General features: G+C 45.9%; 1 protein-coding gene across 2 annotated transcripts in view; it reads left to right on the top strand.

Moving 5' to 3' along the window:
* Positions 1-21,789, top strand: part of CENPI (centromere protein I) — a 166,645-nt gene that overhangs the window by 141,265 nt on the left and 3,591 nt on the right. The window contains exons 17-19 of one of the 2 annotated variants that reach the window (XM_073573088.1): positions 411-549; positions 16,014-16,138; positions 21,653-21,692. In XM_073573088.1, the coding sequence (XP_073429189.1) occupies positions 411-549; positions 16,014-16,138; positions 21,653-21,692 (304 nt within the window). Of the gene's footprint in view, positions 1-410; positions 550-16,013; positions 16,139-21,652; positions 21,714-21,789 lie in introns of both variants that reach the window. The other variant, XM_073573089.1, reaches the window with a different exon arrangement.

The following is a 21,789-nucleotide window of genomic DNA, read 5'->3' as shown; positions in this document are numbered from 1 at the left end:
AGCGCACCTTTAGACAGTTGGTAAGTGGGGTTTGATCTGCTATGTCGGTTTCCCACACAGGGACTGCTTTGGGACGTTCCATCCACCTTGTTAGCCTGACGATTTGTCTTGTTCCTTGTTTTTGACATGTTGTACCCTTATTTCATGTATGTTCTCCTACTGCTTTGGCACTGAACTGTTTCGGCTGGAGCCAGTGTGTGAGTGTATACTGCAAAGGAGGAGCTAATCTTTTTGTATTCACTTAGTGTCAGCCTCCTAGCGACAGCAGCATAACACCCAAGGTCTAAAGTAATCCTTTTTTTTCATTAGTTGTGTAGGAAATAAACTTTAGAATTCAAAGATCTCTATTTTGGTTAAATAACTGTATGATCCTTAAAATCTCAGCAAAGTCTGCCCTTGTTTTTGAATAGGAGTGACACCATCTCCAGCTTGATGGCATCTGGTGATGCTTTGATCCAGTTTACGGGCAGCTTGTGTACTTCGGGGATCCTTTCAGTATCATGTGATAGTCCTCTTTTGCTGCACATAATCCTTGACTTCTATGTGTTGGTAAGATGTCGCCTGTGTTGTGTCATGCTAAATGTTATGGGAACTTTTATACTAAAGACATATCAAACTTATCAGCAGATGATAAACCTTCATTACCAGGTAAGGGAAGAAGCAGGGGGTATAATACCATGTAGTATGTATCCACAAGGGATGGAAATTCTGCATATTCAGTCAGAAAGTCTCCAGCTGAAATCAGGTGAGGTTTGTGTAAATCTCATCCACATGATGCAGAAATTTGAAAACTTGCGGCATGTCAATATCTGCTGTAAAAAGACTCAGAATTGTTTTGCAGATTTTCCCCTCTAGAGCAGGGGTGGGCAATTAATTTTCCCGAGGGGCCACATGAGAGACCATGGCTGTTGTGGAGGGCTGAACCAATAGCTTGAAATTCTACTCACAATATTAATAAATTAATATTATCACTTAATATTGAGCAGAATTAAGTATGCTGACACCCCCTATATATCTTTGAACCCAAGTATAGCCCCTTCTGTATATTGTATGAACCGCCCAACAGCCCCTTATATTTATTTATTTATTTTACTCATTTATATAGCACCATTGATTCCACAGCGCTTTACAGACATTATTGGCACTGTCCCCGATGGGACTCACAATCTAATTTCACGATCAGTATGTCTTTGGAATGTGGGAGGAAACCGGAAACCCACACAAACACGAGGAGAACATACAAACTCATTGCAGATGTTGTCCTTGATGGGATTTGATTCCAGGACCCCAGCGCTGCAAGGCTGCAGTGCTAACCACTGAGCCACCCTATTATATACAGCATGAGCCCCACACAGCCTCCCTATATACAGTATGAGCCCCACACAGCCTCCCCATGTCAAGCATGAGCCCCACACAGCATCCCAATGTACAGCATGAGCCCCACACAACCTCCCCATATACAGCATGAGCCCCATACAGCCTCCCCATATACTACATGAGTCCCACACAGCCTCCCTATATACTACATGAGCCCCACAGTTTCCCCATATACTGCACGAGCACCACACAGCCTCCTCATATACTGCATGAGCCCCACACAGCCTCCCTATATACAGCATGAGCCCCACACAGCCTCCCTATATACAGCATGAGCCCCACACAGCCTCTCCATATACTACATGAGCCCCACAGTTTCCCCATATACTGCATGAGGCCCCACACAGCCTCCCCATATACTGCATGAGCCCCACACAGCCTCGGTATATATACTGCATGAGCCCCATAGTCTCCCAATATACTTCATGCAGCTCGCACAGCCGCCCCATATATTGCATGAGCCCCACACAGCCTCCCTATATACTGCATGAGCCCCACACCGCCTCCCTATATATTGCATGAGCCCCACACAGCCTCTCTATATATACAGCATGAGCCCCACACAGCCTTCCCATATACAGCATGAGCCCCACACAGCCTTTCCATATACAGCATGAGCCCCACACAGCCTTCCCATATACAGCATGAGCCCTACACAGCCTCCCTATATATACTGCATGAGCCCCAGTCTTCCCATATACTGCATGAGGCGCCACACAGCCTCCCCATGTGCAGCATGTCATCTCCACAGCCTCCCCATGTGCAGCATGATTCCCCCATAGCCTCCCCGTGTGCAGCATGACAACCACATAGCCTCAGTGGTTAGCACTGCAGCCTTGCAGCGCTGGGATCCTGGGTTCAAATCCCACCAAGGAGTTTTTATGTTCTCCCCATGTTTGCGTAGGTTTCCTCTGGGTACTCCAGTTTCCTCCCGCATTCCAAAGACATGTTGATAGGGAATTTAGATTGTGAGCCCCATCGGGTACAGTGCCGATAATGTCTGTAAAACGCTATGGAATTAATGGCATTATATAAATGAGTAAAATAAATAAACATTGCATGAGGCCCCAACTGCCTCACCATATTTTGCATGAGCCCCACACAGCCTTCCCATATGCAGCATGTCACCACCATAGCATCCCCATGTTCTGCACAACAGCTCCATAGCCTCCACATGTGCAGCATGACACCCCAATAGCATCCCCATGTGCAGCATGTTACCCCCATAGCATCCCCATGTTCTGCATGTAACCCCATAGCCTCCCCATGTTCTGCACAACAGCCCCATAGAATCCCCATGTGCTGCATGTCATCCCCATGTTCTGCACAACATCCCCATAGAATCCCCATGTGCTGCATGTCATCCCCATAGAATCCCCAATGTGCTGCATGTCATCCCTATAGAATCCCCGTTCTACACGACAGCCCCATAGAATCCCCATGTGCTGCATGTCACCCCCATAGAATCCCCATTCTGCACGACAGCCCTTTAGAATCCCCATATGCTGCATGTCACCCCCATAGAATCCCCATGTTCACACACATGAAAAAAAGCACACCACATACTCACCTCGGTCCCGTTCCCTGGTGGTCTGCTTCTACTCCTGTCTCGGTGTCTCTGGTGCGCTGACTCTCCTGTGGAACACAGCTGACGCGATAAAATTATGTCATTGCGTCAGCTGTTTCACATGCTGATTGGTGGAGGAAGTGGCCGGAGGCACCTGGGTCGCCCCCCCAGGGCTGTGGGGTACTCGGTACCGGGCCGGTGTCAGTGGGATGTGTCACAGCGGCGGTGACCCGGACCGTGGCCCTGGGCGCCCAAGTAATGGGGGAATGTAGTTAATGGAATGGAATAGTTTGTGACGCCACCTGTGGTGTTCGGCGAGGGAGGTGTTAAGCCGACGCTGCAAACAGATCCTCCGGGACAAATGGTGTGGTGCAGCAATGATGGTATAGCCCTCCACAGGCAGGGCTGTTGTCCCGGGGCAGTGTAGATATTGGGACACTTAGATGGTGTAGTGTCCAGCGCAGGGGATGTAGCAGTGTTAGGCAGACGGACACAGGATGGAATGGAGGACACCAGGGCATGTAGTTCCAACGCTTTACAGTCAGTAGTGCCCGCTTCTGTGCCGTGTCCTCCAGCTGAGGGACCCAGCCAACCCCCAGGCAAGATGGAAAGCTCCCCTCCAACACTCCGCCAACTTTTGTGCCTTTCCTGAACGTCTCCTCTATAGTGCCTTTAAGTGTGAAGATCTCCAGTACCGTGGTACACTGGACTTCCTCCTGACAGATGTTCCCAAGAACTCTACTCGTACGGCAGACAATTGAAGCCTGCTTCGGGGACTCCCTTCTCCTGAGCAAGGCTGTGGAGTCGGTAAGCCAAACCTGCGACTCCGACTCTTCAATTTCCCTTACACCGACTCCACGACTCCTACTCCCACATATATTGCTTATATTTAAGTGAAAAATTTATTGTAGTACAATGTGAACATCAGACATTTAATCATTTCTATGATCCAATAATCAAGATATTTAGATAGAACATAATATCTATTTATTGGAATACAACTTTAGAACACAAAAAACTGTAATAAATTGTAAATATGTAATACACTGTATACATGTACATGTATACGGTACAGACCAAAATTTGGACACACCTTCTCGTTCAAAGAGTTTTCTTTATTTTCTTGACTATGAAAATTGTAGATTCATTCTGAAGGCATCAAAACAATGAATTAACACATGTGGAATTATATAATTAAAGTGTGAAACAACTGAAAATATGTCTTATATTCTAGATTCTTCAAAGTAGCCACCTTTTGCTTTGATTACTGCTTTGCACACTCTTGGCATTCTCTTGATGAGCTTCAAGTGGTAGTCACCAGAAATGGTCTTCCAACAGTCTTGAAGGAGTTCCCAGAGATGCTTAGCACTTGTTTGCCCTTTTGCCTTCACTCTGCTGTCCAGCTCACCCCAAACCATCTCGATTGGGTTCAGGTCTGGTGACTGTGGAGGCCAGGTCATCTGGCGTAGCACCCCATCACTCTCCTTCTTGGTCAAATAGCCCTTACACAGCCTGGAGGTGTGTTTGAGGCCATTGTCCTGTTGAAAAAGAAATGATGGTCCAACTAAACACAAACCGGATGGAATAGCATGCCGCTGCAAGATGCTGTGGTAGCCATGCTGGTTCAGTATGCCTTCAATTTTGAATAAATCCCCAACAGTGTCACCAGCAAAGCACCCCCACACCATCACACCTCCTCCTCCATGCTTCACGGTGGGAACCAGGCATGTAGAGTCCATCCGTTCTCCTTTTCTGCGTCGCACACAGACATGGTGGTTGGAACCAAAGATGAGTCTCAAATTTGGACTCATCAGACCAAAGCACAGATTTCCACTGGTCTAATGTCCATTCCTTGTGTTCTCTAGCCCAAACAAGTCTCTTCTGCTTGTGGCCTGTCCTTAGCAGTGGTTTCCTAGCAGCTATTTTACCATTTACCATGAAGGCCTGCTGCACAAAGTCTCCTCTTAACAGTTGTTGTAGAGATGTGTCTGCTGCTAGAACTCTGTGTGGCATTGACCTGGTCTCTATTCTGAGCTGCTGTTAACCTGCGATTTGTGAGGCTGGTGACTCGGATGAACTTATCCTCCGCAGCAGAGGTGACTCTTGGTCTTCCTTTCCTAGGGCGGTCCTCATGTGAGCCAGTTTCTTTGTAGCGCTTGATGGTTTTTGCCAATGCACTTGGGGACACTTTCAAAGTTTTCCCAATTTTTCGGACTGACTAACCTTCATTTCTTAAAGTAATGATGGCCACTCGTTTTTCTTTACTCAGCTGCTTTTTTTCTTGCCATAACACAAATTCTAACAGTCTATTCTGTAGGACTATCACCTGTGTATGCACCAGACTTCTGCACAACACAACTGATGTTCCCAACCTCATTTATAAGGCAAGAAATCCCACTTATTAAACCTGACAGGGCACACCTGTGAAGTGAAAACCATTTCCGGTGACTACCTCTTGAAGCTCATCAAGAGAATGCCAAGATTGTGCAAAGCAGAAATCAAAGCAAAAGGTGGCTACTTTGAAGAACCTAGAATATAAGACATACAGTACTTTCAGTTGTTTCACACTTTTTTGTTAATTATATAATTCCACATGTGTTAATTCATAGTTCTGATGCCTTCAGAGTGAATCTACAATTTTCATAGTCATGAAAATAAAGAAAACGCTTTGATTGAGAAGGTGTGTCCAAACTTTTGGTATGTACACACACTATGACTTATCTCGGCTAAGATAAAGCCTAGATCCTCAGGCTACATTCACACTGTGGGCGTAGCCAGGATCAAACCTGGGGGGGGGGGCAGAATCTCATACTGTTACGCAGAACCTCATACTGCACACCTCAGCTGCTGCAGAACCTCATACTTCACACCCCTACACTTGAAAATAAAGCCTGCACCTTAAGAAGATGTGATGAATGCAGTCTATTTATTCCAACTATCAGTTGATGTTGATGTTACTGAAGACGAGCAATGCCTGTCCTGGGCGTCCTTTTGGGCAGCTATGAGGTGTACCTGACTGGTGCTAAAAAAAAAAAAAGGAGTGTTAGTCTGTGTGCTATCCGGCTTTCATTCTTTTTGGTACAGATATGATATGGATAGACAGATATGGATAAATGGATATATAGCTAGATAGAGCAGATTTCTAATCTGCTTTTGCTATTGAAAACATTATCTATGAGCTCAAAAACCTTTCAGGTGATGCGGTTTTTTAAAAAGCTGATCTGCATTTGCAGCTGAAAAACGTATCCTCAAAAAACGCAGGAAAACCGCTGTGTGTGAATGTAGCCTTAGATCAGGAATAGAACAGTCATTTATAGGACATTTCATAACTTTCCCAAATTCCTATGAAAAAATATTCATCATATTCTGCATTGAACTACTGTACCCAATTTATTATATGTTTTAGGAGTCTGAGTCGGTCCATTTTATACCGACTCCAACGCCGACTCCACCAAAATGAGCACCGACTCCACCAAAATGAGCACCGACTCCACGACTCCGACTCCACAGCCCTGCTCCTGAGTCCCGGCTCTCTATCCACTTGCTGTTGTGCCCCAAGTCTTGGATGGGAGTAGTGCATTTACAGCCAACTACTCCACCGGTGTCTGCTGCAGAACCATAAGTGTCCATACAACCTCGGGGACCGGGCCCCGGCCTTGCACTGAGAACCTATAGGCAGGGTTCCTCTTCCAACCCACGTCCTCTCTGTTCTCTCTACTCCTTCGTTCCGTACTTGTCTCTCTTTCTTATGGAAGCTTAGGTTTCAGTTCTACGTCTTTCTCCTTCTTTTCCTTTCCTGTGCCAGCTGGCTCAGATCACTGAGGCAGCTGCAGCACTCCTTCCTCCATCCCTTCTTCCAGGGATCCTCACTCCTGTCTGAATGACTTCCTACCCGACTGACCACCTGTCAGACTGAACCTCGCATCCTACACTTTCCCACTCTTTTATGTATCTTAACTCCACCCACTTCCCCATTGGTGTATCTAGACTTTCTGGCACCCGGGGCAAGAATTTGGCTCGGTGCCCAACCCCCCCCCCCCCCAGTACATATGCGACTTGCAAGTACCCACAAGCTGCTCTCCCTAATGCTCTCAATGTTCAGTAAAAAACTGAAAGCAGGATGAGAGGCTTGTTGTCACAAGACCATAACTGTGAAAATCGCATATGAGTGAACTGTCCATGTGATGACTGAATTCTCACAACGAATGCACTGCACACTTTTAGGATTCTCCCTTGCCGATGTACAGTCAGCACAGCACAAGCATGTGATTTATATACTTCTGGCCACATTCTGACTAGACGTGCCCGGCCTCGCTCAGTTCATTTTCATTGAGTGAGGCCACGCATGTCTAGTCAGCATGTGACTGCATGTATGTAAATTACCGGCACGAGAGAATCCTGACAGCGTTCAGTGAGCACTGTGAGAATTCAGAAGTCTGCAGTCACATAGAATAACAGCAGACTCATCACCGACCTGGACAACCCCTTTAATGTTACTAACAAATAAAAACATGAGAATAAGTCTGTATCACAAATATTATTTACATCCAGGTACCTTATAGATGACGTCGTCTCTGGAGTCATTCTCCTTCTTTACTTCTTCTTGTCCAGACCCCATGATGAGTTTTCTCATCCACATCTCGTCTCAGTAGACTTCCATCTTCTCCGGTCTTCTGCACCAATTCTCCACACGATGCCTTAAAGACAGAAGTGTCATTATAATGCTCCTAAATAAAAATATCTGCAATATTCTGTTGTCTCACACTATTCCCCTCCCTCCTCATACTGTCTCCTCTAACATCCCACTTGTTCACCATACTGTCTCCTCATATATTTACCCCCTCACTCTCTCTACTGTCTGCTCACACATACCCCCGACTCCCCATACTGTGTCTGCACACATCCCATCACCCTCACTCCCCATACTGTGTCCACAAACATTTTTCCCATCGCTACTCATACTGTGTCCACATACATTTACCCGTTCGCTCCCCATACAGTCTGCACCCATCCCGCAAACTATTTCCTCATACATGCCTCGGCACACAAAATTTATGGAATATAATGCTCAACTTTATAAGACTAAAGCAATTCTGATAAAGTTATTTCAATACATACATGCTGATACAAAGAAAGTACCTCAGACTGCCACCACAGAGATAAACATTTCAATACATATATGCTGATACAAAGAAATTACCTCAGATTACCACCACAGAGATAAACAATACTGTTTATCTCTGTGGTGGTAATCTGAGGTACTTTCTTTGTATCAGCATATATGTATTGAAATAACTTTATCAGAATTGCTTTAGTCTTATAAAGTTGAGCATTATATTTCATAAATTGTGTGCCGAGGTTTTTCTACTGTACAATATGTCTTTTAACTCTGAGAACCTAAATTGGCAGTGAGCACCCCGTTCTCTACAGTATTCCTCATACATGCCCTCATACATACTCTTCATTTTGTGTCCTCAAATCTCCCCACACACATTAAATCCCATCCCCACTCCAAATCCCCCCATCCCCAATCCCCCACACACATTAAGTACCCCCCATCCCCACTCCAAATCCCCACACACATTAAATCCCCTATCCCCACTCCAAATCCCCCCACATTAAGTATCCCCATCCCCACTCAATAACCCCGTCCCTACACCCAAATCCCCCCACACATTATGTAGCCCCCACTCATTAACCCCCACACATTAACCCCCATCCCCACTCAGTAACCCCACACACATTAACCCCCATCCCCACTCATTAACCCCCATCCCCACTCATTAACCCCCACACATTAACCCCCATCCCCACTCAGTAACCCCACACACATTAACCCCCATCTCCACTCATTAACCCCCATCTCCACTCATTAACCCCCATCTCCACTCATTAACCCCCATCCCCACTCATTAACCCACACACATTAACCCCCATCTCCACTCATTAACCCACACACATTAACCCCCATCTCCACTCATTAACCCCCACACATTAACCCCCATCTCCACTCATTAACCCCATCTCCACTCATTAACCCCATCTCCACTCATTAACCCCCATCTCCACTCATGAACCCCCCAAACATTAACCCCCATCTCCACTCATTAACCCCCATCTCCACTCATTAACCCCCATCCCCACTCATTAACCCCCATCTCCACACAACCCCCATCTCCACTCATTAACCCCCATCTCCCATCTTCGGTGGTTCTTCAGCTCCACAGTGGAGCACACTTATCACCTCCACCAGCGTTTGCTCTGGGCACTGGGGAGTGACGTCAGCAGCGTGATCACATAACCTGATCACGCTGCTGACGTCGCTCTGACCCGGCGGTCAGAGCTTCAATTGTAATGGCGTCTGTGTAGACGCCAGTACAATTGCTGCCTGGGAGCCGGCGCGGCCTCCTTTTCTTCCGTCAGAGAGAACATCCGACTCAAAGGACGGGGAGCGGCAGAACGCAGCCGCTGGGGGGGGGGGAGACATTGCTAACCGCTGCATTAGGCGGCCCGACTGCGCCCCCCTGCTGGTTGCGCCCGGGGCAACTGCCCCTGCTGCCCCCCCCCCCCCCCCCCGGATACGCCTCTGCACCTCCCAGCACGTCCAGCGTTCCAAGCAGGGAACCACCAAAGGTGCTCTGCTACCCTCTGAGCAAGGAGCCGCAATGTGGTTGTGCAGAACTACCCTGTTGTGTGGGGTGCGAGTGTTGGAGTGAAGAAAGGAGCTCCCAACTTACCCGGATGGTGGGGTACCACACCTTTAAAGAGAGAGGAAGGTGCAGTACCTCTGTGGCGACTGAGCCTCAGGGGCGCCACACACCTCCTCAACCAATGCTGACTGCGCCTAGGGAGACAATGGAGACAGCGAGCAGGCGGGCACAGTGCGGCTCGTGGACCTCTGGTTTACAGCCCCGTGGGCCGCACTTTACCCAGGTCTGCTCTAGAGTATCTGCAATTAAATACCTGTGTTGCTGATTTTGCTGCAGATTACCTGCAAATCTGTCTTAGGCCACTTTGACACTTACCGCTTTTAATGTTGCCCGTTATTGCGGGCCGTATCACGGCATTTTTTGCTGTCTGACACAATAACGGACTGCAAAAAAGCTTGCGGATCGCCATTTTTCATTTTTTCAATGCAATGGAAATAGTATTGGAAAAAAAACGGGGTTCCGCAAAACCAGAAGTCACGCTGCACCGCAAAAACAGTCTTCTGTTTGTTTTTGTGGCCCATTGATTTACAATGGGGGCTGTGTCCGTATGCCGTGAAAAAGATGGAACATGCTTGATCTTTTATCACGGCCGCAAATACAGCCCTCACGGCCGTACAGCGCACTGTGGAATTTTTGAGGGCCAAGTTTGCTACTTTTACATTTGGCCGTTTTTTTGCGGCCCGAATTGCTGTTTTTTCCTATTATAGCTAACTTAACGTTGTTTTTGCAGTACCATTGATTTAAATGGAGGTAGTGTCTGTGAGCCGTGAAAAATATCGAGCAAGCTCTATATTGTTTCACGGCTGTATACACAGCCATACGGGAAATCTATTGGGGCCGCAAAAGGGGCCCGCAAAAACACGGCAAGAGTAAAAGCAGCCTAAAATTTACAAAAAAAAAAAACAAACATTTTATTTAAAATCTTCTATAGCTCATGTGGTTTAGGCTTCTTGATCCACCCAGCCAGTTTCTTTTTTATTTTAACCCCCTTCCCAACATACGCAGTATATGTACGACGCTGCGTTCCCACAAACTACTGTTCATATACTTCTAGACGATCACACTTGCTCAAACTAAGCGCCGCTGCAATCAAGTGCGGGTGTCAGCTGTATATGAGAGCTGACACCCAGTTAACCCTTTCAGTGAACACCGTAAAAAAAAAAGTTTTTTGCCTCGTTTTTTATCATACCGCCGAACGAAAAGTGCAATAAGACGCGATCAAAAATATGAATGTAAATAAAATTGTTATTGCTAAAAATGGTATCTTGTCCCGCAAAAAACAAGCCGCCATACTGCTCCATCAGCAGAAAAATAAAAAAGTTGTTCTCAGAATAAAGCAATGCAAAAATAAGTATTTTTTGTATAAAATAGTTTTTATTGTGTAAAAGCACCAAAACACAAAAAATATAAATGTAGTATTGTTGTAATCGTACTGACTCGAAGAATAAAGCTTATAGAAGGAAAGTTCTGCTCCAGCTGCTATTAAAATCTTCTTTAATGAAAAACCATTAAAACATACAATGGTGAAGACTCTCCATGTAACCACACCACAACAGAGATGACAGGCTACGCGTTTCGACCAGACGGTCTTTGTCAAAGCCATGTTTGAAATTTGCCTTAGATTAGATATGTATATGTCTAATCTAAGGCAAATTTCAAACATGGCTTTGACAAAGACCGTCTGGTCGAAACGCGTAGCCTGTCATCTCTGTTGTGGTGTGGTTACATGGAGAGTCTTCACCATTGTATGTTTTAATGGTTTTTCATTAAAGAAGATTTTAATAGCAGCTGGAGCAGAACTTTCCTTCTATGGTCTATGACGTTGGTCCGCACGGAGCTCCGAGTTTCTGCGCTTGATCTCTGGTGAGCTGGCTATTTCTTTCTATTTCTATTTGGGAAGAATAAAGCTGCCTTATCAATTTTACCACATGCAGAACGGCATAAAAAAAGAAAAAAAAAATTCCTGAATTGCTGTTTTTTGATCATTTTGCCTTCCAAAAATTGGAATAGAAAGTGATCAGAAAATATCATATGCCCAAAAATGATACCAATAAAAACATCAGTTTGTCCCACAAAAAACAAGCCCCCTCACATGATCTCTGTCAACTGAAATACGGAAAAAAAAGTCTAACAAAATATGGTGATGCATTTTTGCAATAAAAGCGTCTTTTACTGTATGACATCAGTTAAACATAAAAACCCGATATAAATCTGTTATCACTGTAATCACACCGTGTAATCACTTATACCGCATGAGGAACAGCATAAAATATAAAAACAATTCTTCACCTGCCTCCAAAAGGTCGCAGTAAGTCTCAGCTCACATTTATCCAGTGCTCTGCGCTGAGTGCTTACACTTCGGTTTCCATGTAAATTTCTGAAATACATGATACAGACAGAACTCTAGGCAGAAGATTCCCTATAATGAGGCAGATGGAGGCACTGTGGATGCCGTCTGACCTGTGATCAGACGCTGTCCGTCTTTTTAGGCATGCATAAACACGCGGTCCGCCACAGTTTTGTGCACTTCTGAAAAGGACACCTCTGAACAGAGACCAGACAGAGTCCAGAGTAACTCTGCTGCCTCATTGTAATGAGTGGATCCCTCAGGGGTTTCATCTGTCACATCACTCAGAGATTTACATGGAAACCCCAAACTAAGTGCTCATCGGAGAGCACAGGATAAATGTGATCCCAAATGTTATGTAAAATGTTCCCAATAAAAGCTTCAACTCAAGTCCCCATTCAGATCTGTCATCTGTTAATGGAAATATAGGGGTCTTCTACTTTACTGGTAGTCTCGCTGTGTGGCTAAGCAGTACTGTACAGCCACATATTGGGTATTTCTACATTCAGCAGGAATTGTGGGACAAATTCTTACCAATTTCCCAGTGTGAAAATGTAAAAAATGGGGTGTGCAAATTTCTGCATAAAAACCGGATTCCTTCCCAGAAACCGCGCGTTTTTTCTGCGCGTTTTCCGCACGGTTTTCATGCATTTTTTTTCCGCGCGGTTCCAGACACAAGGAAATGCGGAAAAATCCGCGAAATTAATGAGCATGCTGCGTTTTTTACCGCAAAGCGTTTTTTTCGCGGTAAAAACACATCTATATGCACAAAAAGTGCAAAATGCATAGAAATGAATGGGAAGCTTATTTTAAGCGTTTTTATAGCGGATTTATTGGCAAATCCGCGAAAAAAACGCTACTTGTGAACACAGCCTTAAACTAAATTTTGGTGGTAAAAATGTAATTATTTTTTCTTCAATGCCCAATGGAATAAAATTCTGAGGCACATGTGGTGTCAATATGATCAATGCACATCATATTAATTGAGGGGTGTAGTTTGTAAAATGGGGTCACTCAGGTGGGTTATGCTGTTTTGACACCTCAGGGTCTCTACCAATGTGACATGTCCTGAAAGTTTTGAACTCCAATGTGCCGCTTCTTGCTTTGCTCTGTGCCTCAAAAGTAATTTTTAAACACATGTGGGGTATCTGCGTAGTCAGGAGAAGTTGCACAACAAATTATGCAGTCCATTTTCTCCTGCTATCCTTGTAAAAAAATGAAAATATTTGAGGCTAAAACAACATTTTTGTGGGAAAAACATTTTTTTTTTCCATTTTCACAGATCAACATTGTAAAATTCTGTGAAGCACCTAGGAATTCAATGTGCTCACCACACACTTAAATAAATTCCTTTAGGGGTCTACTTTCCAAAATGCGGTCACTTGTGGGGATTTCCACTGTTTAGGCACATCAGGAGCTCTCCAAATATGACCTGACACCCGCAGACTGTTCCATCAAAGTCTGTGGTCCAAAACGTCACTCCTTCCCTTCTGAGCCCTGTCATGCGCCCAAACAGTAGCTTTCCTCTACTTGTTTGGTATCATCATACTCTGGAGTAATTGTGCAACAAATTGTACAATGCATTTCTTCTGTTACACCTGTGAAAATAAAAAATTTGGGATGAAAAGAACATTTTTGTGGGAAAAATTAGACTTTTTTAAATTATTTTCACAGCTCTACGTTATAAACTTTTGTGAAGCGGAGGTTCAAGGTACTCACGACACGATAAGTTCCTTGAGGGGTCTAATTCGCAAATTTAGGTCAGTGTTTAGGAACATCTGGGGTTCTCCAAACGCGACATGGTGTCCAATAATGATTCCAGCAAATGGCGCTCCTTCCTTTTTGAGCCCTGCCAGGCGCCCAAGCAGTAGTTTTGCCCCACATATGGGGTATCTGCATACTCAGGAGAAATTGCAAAACAAATCTTTTGGTCCAGTTTGTCCTGTTACCCTTGTGAAAATAAAAAAAAATGGGTCTAAAGTTAAATTTTTTGTGAAAAAAAGTTAAATGTTCATTCTTCCCGTTCACATTGCTTCAGTTTTTGTGAAGCACCTGAAGGGTTAAGAATCTTCTTGAATGTAGTTTTGAGTAGCTTGAGGGGGTGCAGTTTTTAGAATGGTGTCACTTTTGGGTATTTTTTGCCATGTAGACCCCTCATAGTCACTTCAAATGTGATGTGGTCCCTAAAAAAATGGTTTTGTAAATTTTGTTGGAAAAATGTGAAATAAATGGTCAACTTTTAACCCTTATAACTTCCTAATAAAAATTATGTTTCAAAAATTGTGCTGATGTAAAGTAGACATGTGGGAAATGTTATTTATTAACTATTTTGTGTGACATAACTCTGATTTAAGGGCATAGAAATTAAAAGTTTGAAAATTGCTAAATTTTAAAAATTTTCGCCAAATTTCAGTTTTTTTCGCAAATAAGCGTAAGTCATAACGTAGAAATTTTTACCACTGTCATAAAGTACAACATGTCACGAGAAAACAGTGTCACAGTCAGTGGGATGTACTAAGGCATTTCAGAGTTATTACCTCATAAAGTGACAGTAGCCAGAATTGTAAAAATTGGCCTGGTCAGGAACGTGCAAACAAGTGCTGTGGTGAAGGGGCTAAATACATTTTTTTAATTGAAATGTTTCAAGATAGTTTTTAAACAAGCATAATACATTATCAAAAGGAACAATATAGAACAACACAAACAGTTGTCACTAGCGATGAGCGATCGTTCTTGAATAAGGTGTTATTGGAGCATGCTCGGGTGCTAACGAGTGTCTTCGGTGTGGTCAAAAAATACATTCGAGTCCCCGTGCCGGCATATCTTACTGCTGTTGGACAGCCATAACACATCCAGGATTACCTGTTTATTAGGAAATCTCTGCATGTGTTACGGCTGTCGAACAGCCCCAAGACATGCAGCCGTGGGGACTCGAACATATTTTTTGACTGGGGGCCGGTGGGGTCTTCTGGAGATCCCCAGCTGTCATGACAACTCATTGGTTCCCCGCTATCACGTGACAGGGGCGTGTGGGATATGTGATGTGTTTCCTGCTGGTGTGTGTTAAATCCTGCAGCCAGTGATTGACAACAGGATTTACCTGAAACAACCTATGCAAAAAAAAATAGTCCTCCAATAGATTTGCATATAAAATGTAAATTTTATTGAGACATATGTTAAAAATCTCTTGATAAAAAGGAGATGAAATCACACAGGAAAAATGAGAAAACAAGTCAACACTGAGCAGAGAACTATGTCCAGAAATTGTAAACAAAAAGTACAAGAACTTGCAATGATAATCCTTAAATTAGTATATAAAGGCAGATATGCTTAAGTAAAACAGGATAAAGTGCAAGTAAACTAGGACATAAGTCAATCAACAGGACTTAACTGGGTTTTTTTTGTTTAGAAAGACTCTGAAATATTATGCATAAAGATGTGAAAAGCTATATAAAAAAAACTTCAAAATCATACAGGAGTCCAAGAACAAAGCTGACAGAAAGTAAAAGTGATAGCAAATGCATGGTAATATCACCAAGTATGAAGTATAGTGCACATAATTACCAAGGGTCCACGCGCATTTTGAGAATCTCTTCCTCAGAAGGGGACTCAAACATATTTTTTGACTGGGGGGCAGGGGAGTCTTCTGGAGATCCCCAGCTGTCATGACAACTCATTGGTTCCCCATGATCACGTGACAGGAGCGCCGGTGGGTAGGATTTGTGATGTGCTTCCTGCTGGCGCGTGTTAAATCCTGCAGCCAGTGATTGACATCAGGATTTACCTGGTTAACAGCCACGGGTTGGGTCATCAAGTGCGGGGAAAGATACGGGCTCAGCATCGCAGCTCTCACCAAACTCAGGGACACAACCTTTGACGTAAATATATGTCAATGGTCGTGAAGGGGTTAAATGTTGGAGTATAGCATTTGGCTTCTATTAAACCATCCCTCTCACACAGGTCGCCCACAAATCTGATGAATATGTAATATTTTCCATTTTTATCTTTACAGGTCTGTAATATATATACATGGTTTAATTTGCCCTTGATTGTACTTCCACCTCCTGCAGTCTTTTATACGGCTCTTCTCTGTACAGACTCTGTCAACCTTAACCAGCTCTGCTTCATCATGCTTAGGTATGGTATTCAGAGGCAAGATCCTGTATTTGGTAGATTAAAGGGAGTCTGTCACCAGGTTTTTGCTACTCCCATTTGAGAGCATCATGGTGTAGGGGCAGAGTCCCTGATTCCAGCCATGTATCACTTCCTGGGCTGCGTGCTGCAATTTTGATTAAAAACTGTTTCCTCCTTCGCCTCATTGGGGGACACAGGACCATGGGTTTTATGCTGCTGCCACTAGGAGGCTGACACTAAGTAAACACAAAAAGATTAGCTCCTCCTCTGCAGTATACACCCGCACATTGGCTCCAGCCGAACCAGTTCAAGCTTAGTGTCAGTAGTTGGCACATGTTCTCTGTTTTTCAGATCACATCTATAGCTTTTTTATTTTTCTCTTAATTTTTCAAGGATTTCAGGGGGGCGATGGATCCCTTAAGGGCGCCGCTCTCCCCAAAACTAGAGCAGGCAGGAACGTGGAGTGTTGCCTCCAAGTACCCCCCTCCTGCATCGTTTGTCATTGGTAGGCCTGAGATTTTTTTTAGGGGCGACAGTTTCCTTTAGGGCACCGCTTTCCCCATTCTGGCAACAGATGTGAACATGGAGTGTCGCCTAGATGTACCCTCCTGTGCGTCCAGGCTCATTCCGCTTTTTTCTGTGCCGGACCAACAGCCCTGATCCATCCTCGGGGAGTTAAACCCTTGGATGTCCAGAGGCACTTATGGCGGCCGTGCGGCCCCCACTGCATCGCTCCTGATATACAGCGGCAATGGAAGGAAGTCTGACGGTCCCTCTTCCCCTCCCTGCAAACGGAGTGGCATCAGGGTCCCTGCACTGTCCAAACTAGAGCAGCTGACATGGGTTTGTTTGGAGCCCAAGCCCTGCTCTTCATCCCCTGCGGTGGCTTCATGCCGGGAAACACACCGCTGGTAAGATGGGCTGGGTGTGCGTCCGGGCCACGACCGTCTGGGCGAACAGGTCAGTATTGCCGGCGGAGGGCCTCCGTATGTGGCGCTATTTCCCATGGCCTTTCCCTCCAGCTGCGTTCCGGCCGTCGGCAGAAATTTAGCCCTCGGCTTGGGCCTATTGCCGGCAGTAATCTGGAAGTTCCACCCATTTTGTGAAGTCACGGCTGTGGGTCTGGCCACGATTTAGCGCTTTCTCACACACTGCAAGACTAGATATCCCTTTTCTGCAAATTTGCGGACGAAATGGCCCGAGTCACCCCTCCTGTCCTTACCCGATGGGTCCTCGGTTAAAGATCCGACAGATCGTCAGATAGAGAACCTTGCCCGTTCGGTTTTCGAAGCCTCTGGCTCGGCACTCTCCTTCTTTTGCCGTAGCATGGGTAGCTAAAGCTATGGTCTCTTGGGCTGGTACCCTGACCAGAACCATTCAGGATAGTGACCTTCCCCCCCGGAGACAGCAGACCGGGCCAATCCGATCACTTTGGCCGGGGAATATTTGTTGCACGCTTCTCTGGACTCTGCTAACTGTGCTGCACATGCAGCCTCAAATGCCATCACCATCAGATGGGTACTGTTGCACAGGGAATGGCGAGCGGACTCTGCGTCCAAAAAGTCCCTAACATCTCTGCCCTACCAGAGCGGTCGTTTATTTTGAGAGAAGCTGGATCAGCTTATCTTGGACGCCACAGGAGGAAAAAGTAAATTCCTCCCCCAGCAGAAAACTGGGCGACCTTTTCGTAGTCAGCAACAGACGCGTTTCCGGGCCTTTCATGACAATCCTGGTTGGTCCAATGTAACCACCTCTTCCAGATAAGGACACTCCCCTCGGGAGTGACAGGGATCGCCAGGTCTTGTGTAAGACCAACTAGTCATGGAAGAGCCGTCCCAAGCCATCTAGGTCTAAGGGATCCAGGTCCCATAGATTCTCGGCCAAATGACTCACGGCATTATCCAGTTGACACCACCATCTGGCTCTCTGTCGTCCACGATGAATGGGTCAGAGACCTGGTGTCTTCCGGATACAAGATAGAATTTTCTTCCCGTCCTCTGGCTCGGTTCGTCCCCTCTTGCCCTCCCGAAGCAGGGCGCCGGCTCGACTTTTCTACCAAGCCATCGATTCGCTATGCCAAGAGAGCGGTGCGGCCCATTCTGGATCTGAAGCTCCTAAGCAAGTTTGACAAGGTCCAGCACTTCATGATGGAGTCGCTCTGTTCTGTCATCACTTCAATGGAGAAGGGGGAGTTCCTAGCATCCATCGACATCTGGGATGCCTACCTTCATATCCCGATTTTTTATTTTTTTTTTCCCTGTCACCAAAAGTTTCCTTTGCTTTGCCGTCCGCGAGGAACATTTCCAGTTTGCAGCTTTGCCCTTCGGCCTCGCAACCACTCCCAGAGTGTTCACAAAGGTCATGGTGGCCGTCATGTCCATTCTGCACTTACGGGGCGTGGTCATTTTGCCATATTTGGACGACCTCCTAATCAAGGGCCCGTCTTTCCAAGCCAGCGCAGAGTGCGGTCTGTATCACGTAGGATACACTTTCTCGCCTGGGATGGCTGATAAACTTAAACAAATCTTCCCCTGTCCCAGCCCAGCAGATATCCTTTTTAGGAATGACCTCTCCCTCGAGACAAGGTCATAGCCCTTCAACAGGGGGCCCGGGCACTTTGCCGCCCATTTCCTCACTCTAGCTGATTCGGCATGGGAGTCCTGGGTAAGGTGGTGGCAGGGATGGAAGCTGTTCCCTTTGCCCAGCTACACCTCTGTCCTCTGCAGCTTGAGCTTCTGGCGGCCTTGGACAGGAACCCTTTCTCTCTCGACCCTCTATGCCGCTTGTCTCTGCGGGTCAAGCGAGCGCTCTGGTGGTGGACGTTGTGGTCTTCCCTCACCCAGGGGAAATCTTTTCTCCTGGTTCAATGGCTGGTGGTCATTACCAACGCCAGTCTTCTAGGCTGGGGGGCTGTCTTTTGCCATCACACTGCCCAGGGGCGCTGGTCCCCTTGGGAGTCACGGCTTCCGATCAACGTCCTGGAAATTTGGACGATTCGGTTGACCCTGCGGCGGTTCCATCACCTCCTGGCGGGTTGTCCCATCCGAATACAGTCGGACAATGCCACTACTGATTACAAATTTCAATTTTTGAAATTTGTATTCATTTACCTTCTGACTGAGCACTCCACCTGTTAGCTGCAGGCGTTTTTAATCAAACCAGGGCCATTTCCCCTCCACAGAGATATAGACTTCAGTCCTAACAGAGGATTTTTCATAGGCTCCCATTCAGATGGAGACTACAGTCTTGGTGAGGATTGGCATAGAATAGGGACCTGGAAAACGAGAAATGCCTTAACGTGGCTTCCAGGTACACATAATTTGGCCATTTTATGCGCAAAACTTTCTCAATTTTTCATACTTCTAATGCAGTAATGCAATTCATTATTCATTTTTCATGTTTGCATGGTTTGGCGCTACAGTGTGCTTCCTTTTTTGCTTGAATTCCACTACTGAGGCATATATCAGTCATCAGGGGGGGCACCCGCTTCAGGGCGGCAATGCAGGAGGTGGAACACATTATACGCTGGGCTGAGTTGACCTGGTCAGTCATCTCAGCAGTTCACATCCTGGGCGTGGAAAACTGGGTGCAGACTTCCACAGCCGTGAGGGCCTCGCCTCGGGAGAGTGGTCACTTCATCCGGACGTCTTCCAACAGATTTGTTATCGCTGGGGGACTCCGGACGTGGATCAGATGGCTTCGATGCTCTCCCAGGGCCCGATTTGCCACTGGAATTCAAGGGTCCTGTGTTTAACGGCCTGGCCGTTGAATCCTGGGTACTAACCTTAGCTGGGTTTTCCCGAGAAGTGGTTTCCATTATGATTAGCGCTTGGAAACGCGCATCCGGTCACATTTATCACCGCACCTGGAAAGCGGTTTTCGCATGGTGCAGGGAACGCGGTCGTTCTCCTCTTGCCTTCTCCATTCCGACTATTTTGTAGTTCCTTCAGACCGGTCTGGACTCAGGCCTAGCGCTTAGTTCCCTCTAAGGCGAGATCTCTGCTTTATCAGTTTTGTTCCAGTGTCGGATTGCTTCTAAGCTGCAGGTGAAGACTTTCATTCAGAGGGTCTCCCACATGGTACCTCCCTAGAGAAGGCCATTTGAAGCCTGGGACCTTAACCTGGTCCTGGGTGTTCTACAGGAGGCTCCCTTCGAGCCTCTACAGGACGTCTCTCTGACCCACCTTTCATGGAAGGTCACCTTCCTTGTCACGATGACGTCAATCATGCTCGTATCAGAGCTAGCCACTCTTTCCTGTAGAGCCCCTTTCCTCATTTTTCACTAGGACAATTTGGTTCTTAGACCGTCCTCGTCCTTTTTGCCCAAAGTGGGCTCTTCTTATCTTAATGAGGACATTGTTTGCCCGACACCAATTCACCATTTTGAGAGGGCTCTTCACACTCTGAACCTGGTGAGAACCCTCAGAAGATACGTCTCATGGACTGCATCTTTCCGCAAGATGGGCATCTTATTCGTTCTTCCTGAGGGTCACAGAAAGGGACTCGCCGCTTCAAAGTCCACAATAGCCAGTTGAATACGCTCGGCTATTCAAGAAGCTTACTGTGTCAGAGGCAAGCCTATCCCAGCGGGGATTAGGGCACACTCCACTGGGTCGGTGGGTGCCTCTTGGGCCATTCTGCACCATGCGTCGGTAGAACAGGTTTGCAATGCTGCGACTTGGTCCATTCTGCACACATTCTTGAAGCACTACAACATCCATACTCAGGCTTCCGCAGATTGCAGGCCTGGGCAGACAGATCTTGCAGGCGGCAGTAGCGCATCTCTAGACAGACTGCTTTAGGACGTCCCATTGTCCTTTGTCCCCCCAATGTGGTGTTGGAGAAAAAGATTTTTGTGTGCTCACCGTAAAATCATTTTCTCCGAGCCACTCATTGGGGGACACAGCACCTACCCTTATGGCTTGAATATGTTCTTTGGTTTGACTTTTTTATACTTTCATTATATGTTCTTGTTTTCCTGCTGCTTTCTAACGGAACTGGTTCGGCTGGAGCCAGTTTGCGGGAGTATACTGCAGAAGAGGAGCTAATCTTTTTGTGTTTACTTAGTGTCAGCCTCCTAGTAGCAGCAGTATAACACCCATGGTCCTGTGTCCCCCAATGAGTGGCTTGGAGAAAATAATTTTACGGTGAGTACACAAAAATCCCTGTTTCTCTACTGCAGGTCTAGCAGTTCTCTGAATGTTGAGCTCTGTATAACCTCGTCCACATCAGTGATTGTCTGCTTACTGTGTACTCTTTACATAAGCAGGAAGCTGCCATTTGCCAATTAGCGGTGCGGGTGTGGTTGGCCAACATGGAGAAGGTTTAGTGATAATCTCCTGCTGATAAGCAGTTATTTTATAAAAACTGCAGCAAGCAGCCCAGTAAGTGATAAATGGCTGGAATCAGGGTCTCTGCCCCTACATCATGCTGATCTCAGATTAGGTTGCAAAAATCTAGAGACCAATTCCCTTGAATAATTTTTTTATTTACTTTTTTGTGAACATAATTTTACAGGTTCAGGGATAATCTCACGATGGCAAAAAGGAACGAACAAGTAAGAAGAGTACAATAAAGTGTGAGATGCAAGTAACGTGTTGGAATTTTAAGTGTGACTTTTGGACAATCATACTTACATTTTTTTATCTCCACTT

Source organism: Dendrobates tinctorius, unplaced genomic scaffold (genome assembly GCF_039654945.1).
Source record: "Dendrobates tinctorius isolate UK_male_01 unplaced genomic scaffold, ASM3965494v1 ptg000034l, whole genome shotgun sequence".
Taxonomy (NCBI): domain Eukaryota; kingdom Metazoa; phylum Chordata; class Amphibia; order Anura; family Dendrobatidae; genus Dendrobates; species Dendrobates tinctorius.
The sequence above is the reverse complement of the archived record's forward strand: the minus strand, read 5'-3'. Positions and strand labels throughout refer to the sequence as shown.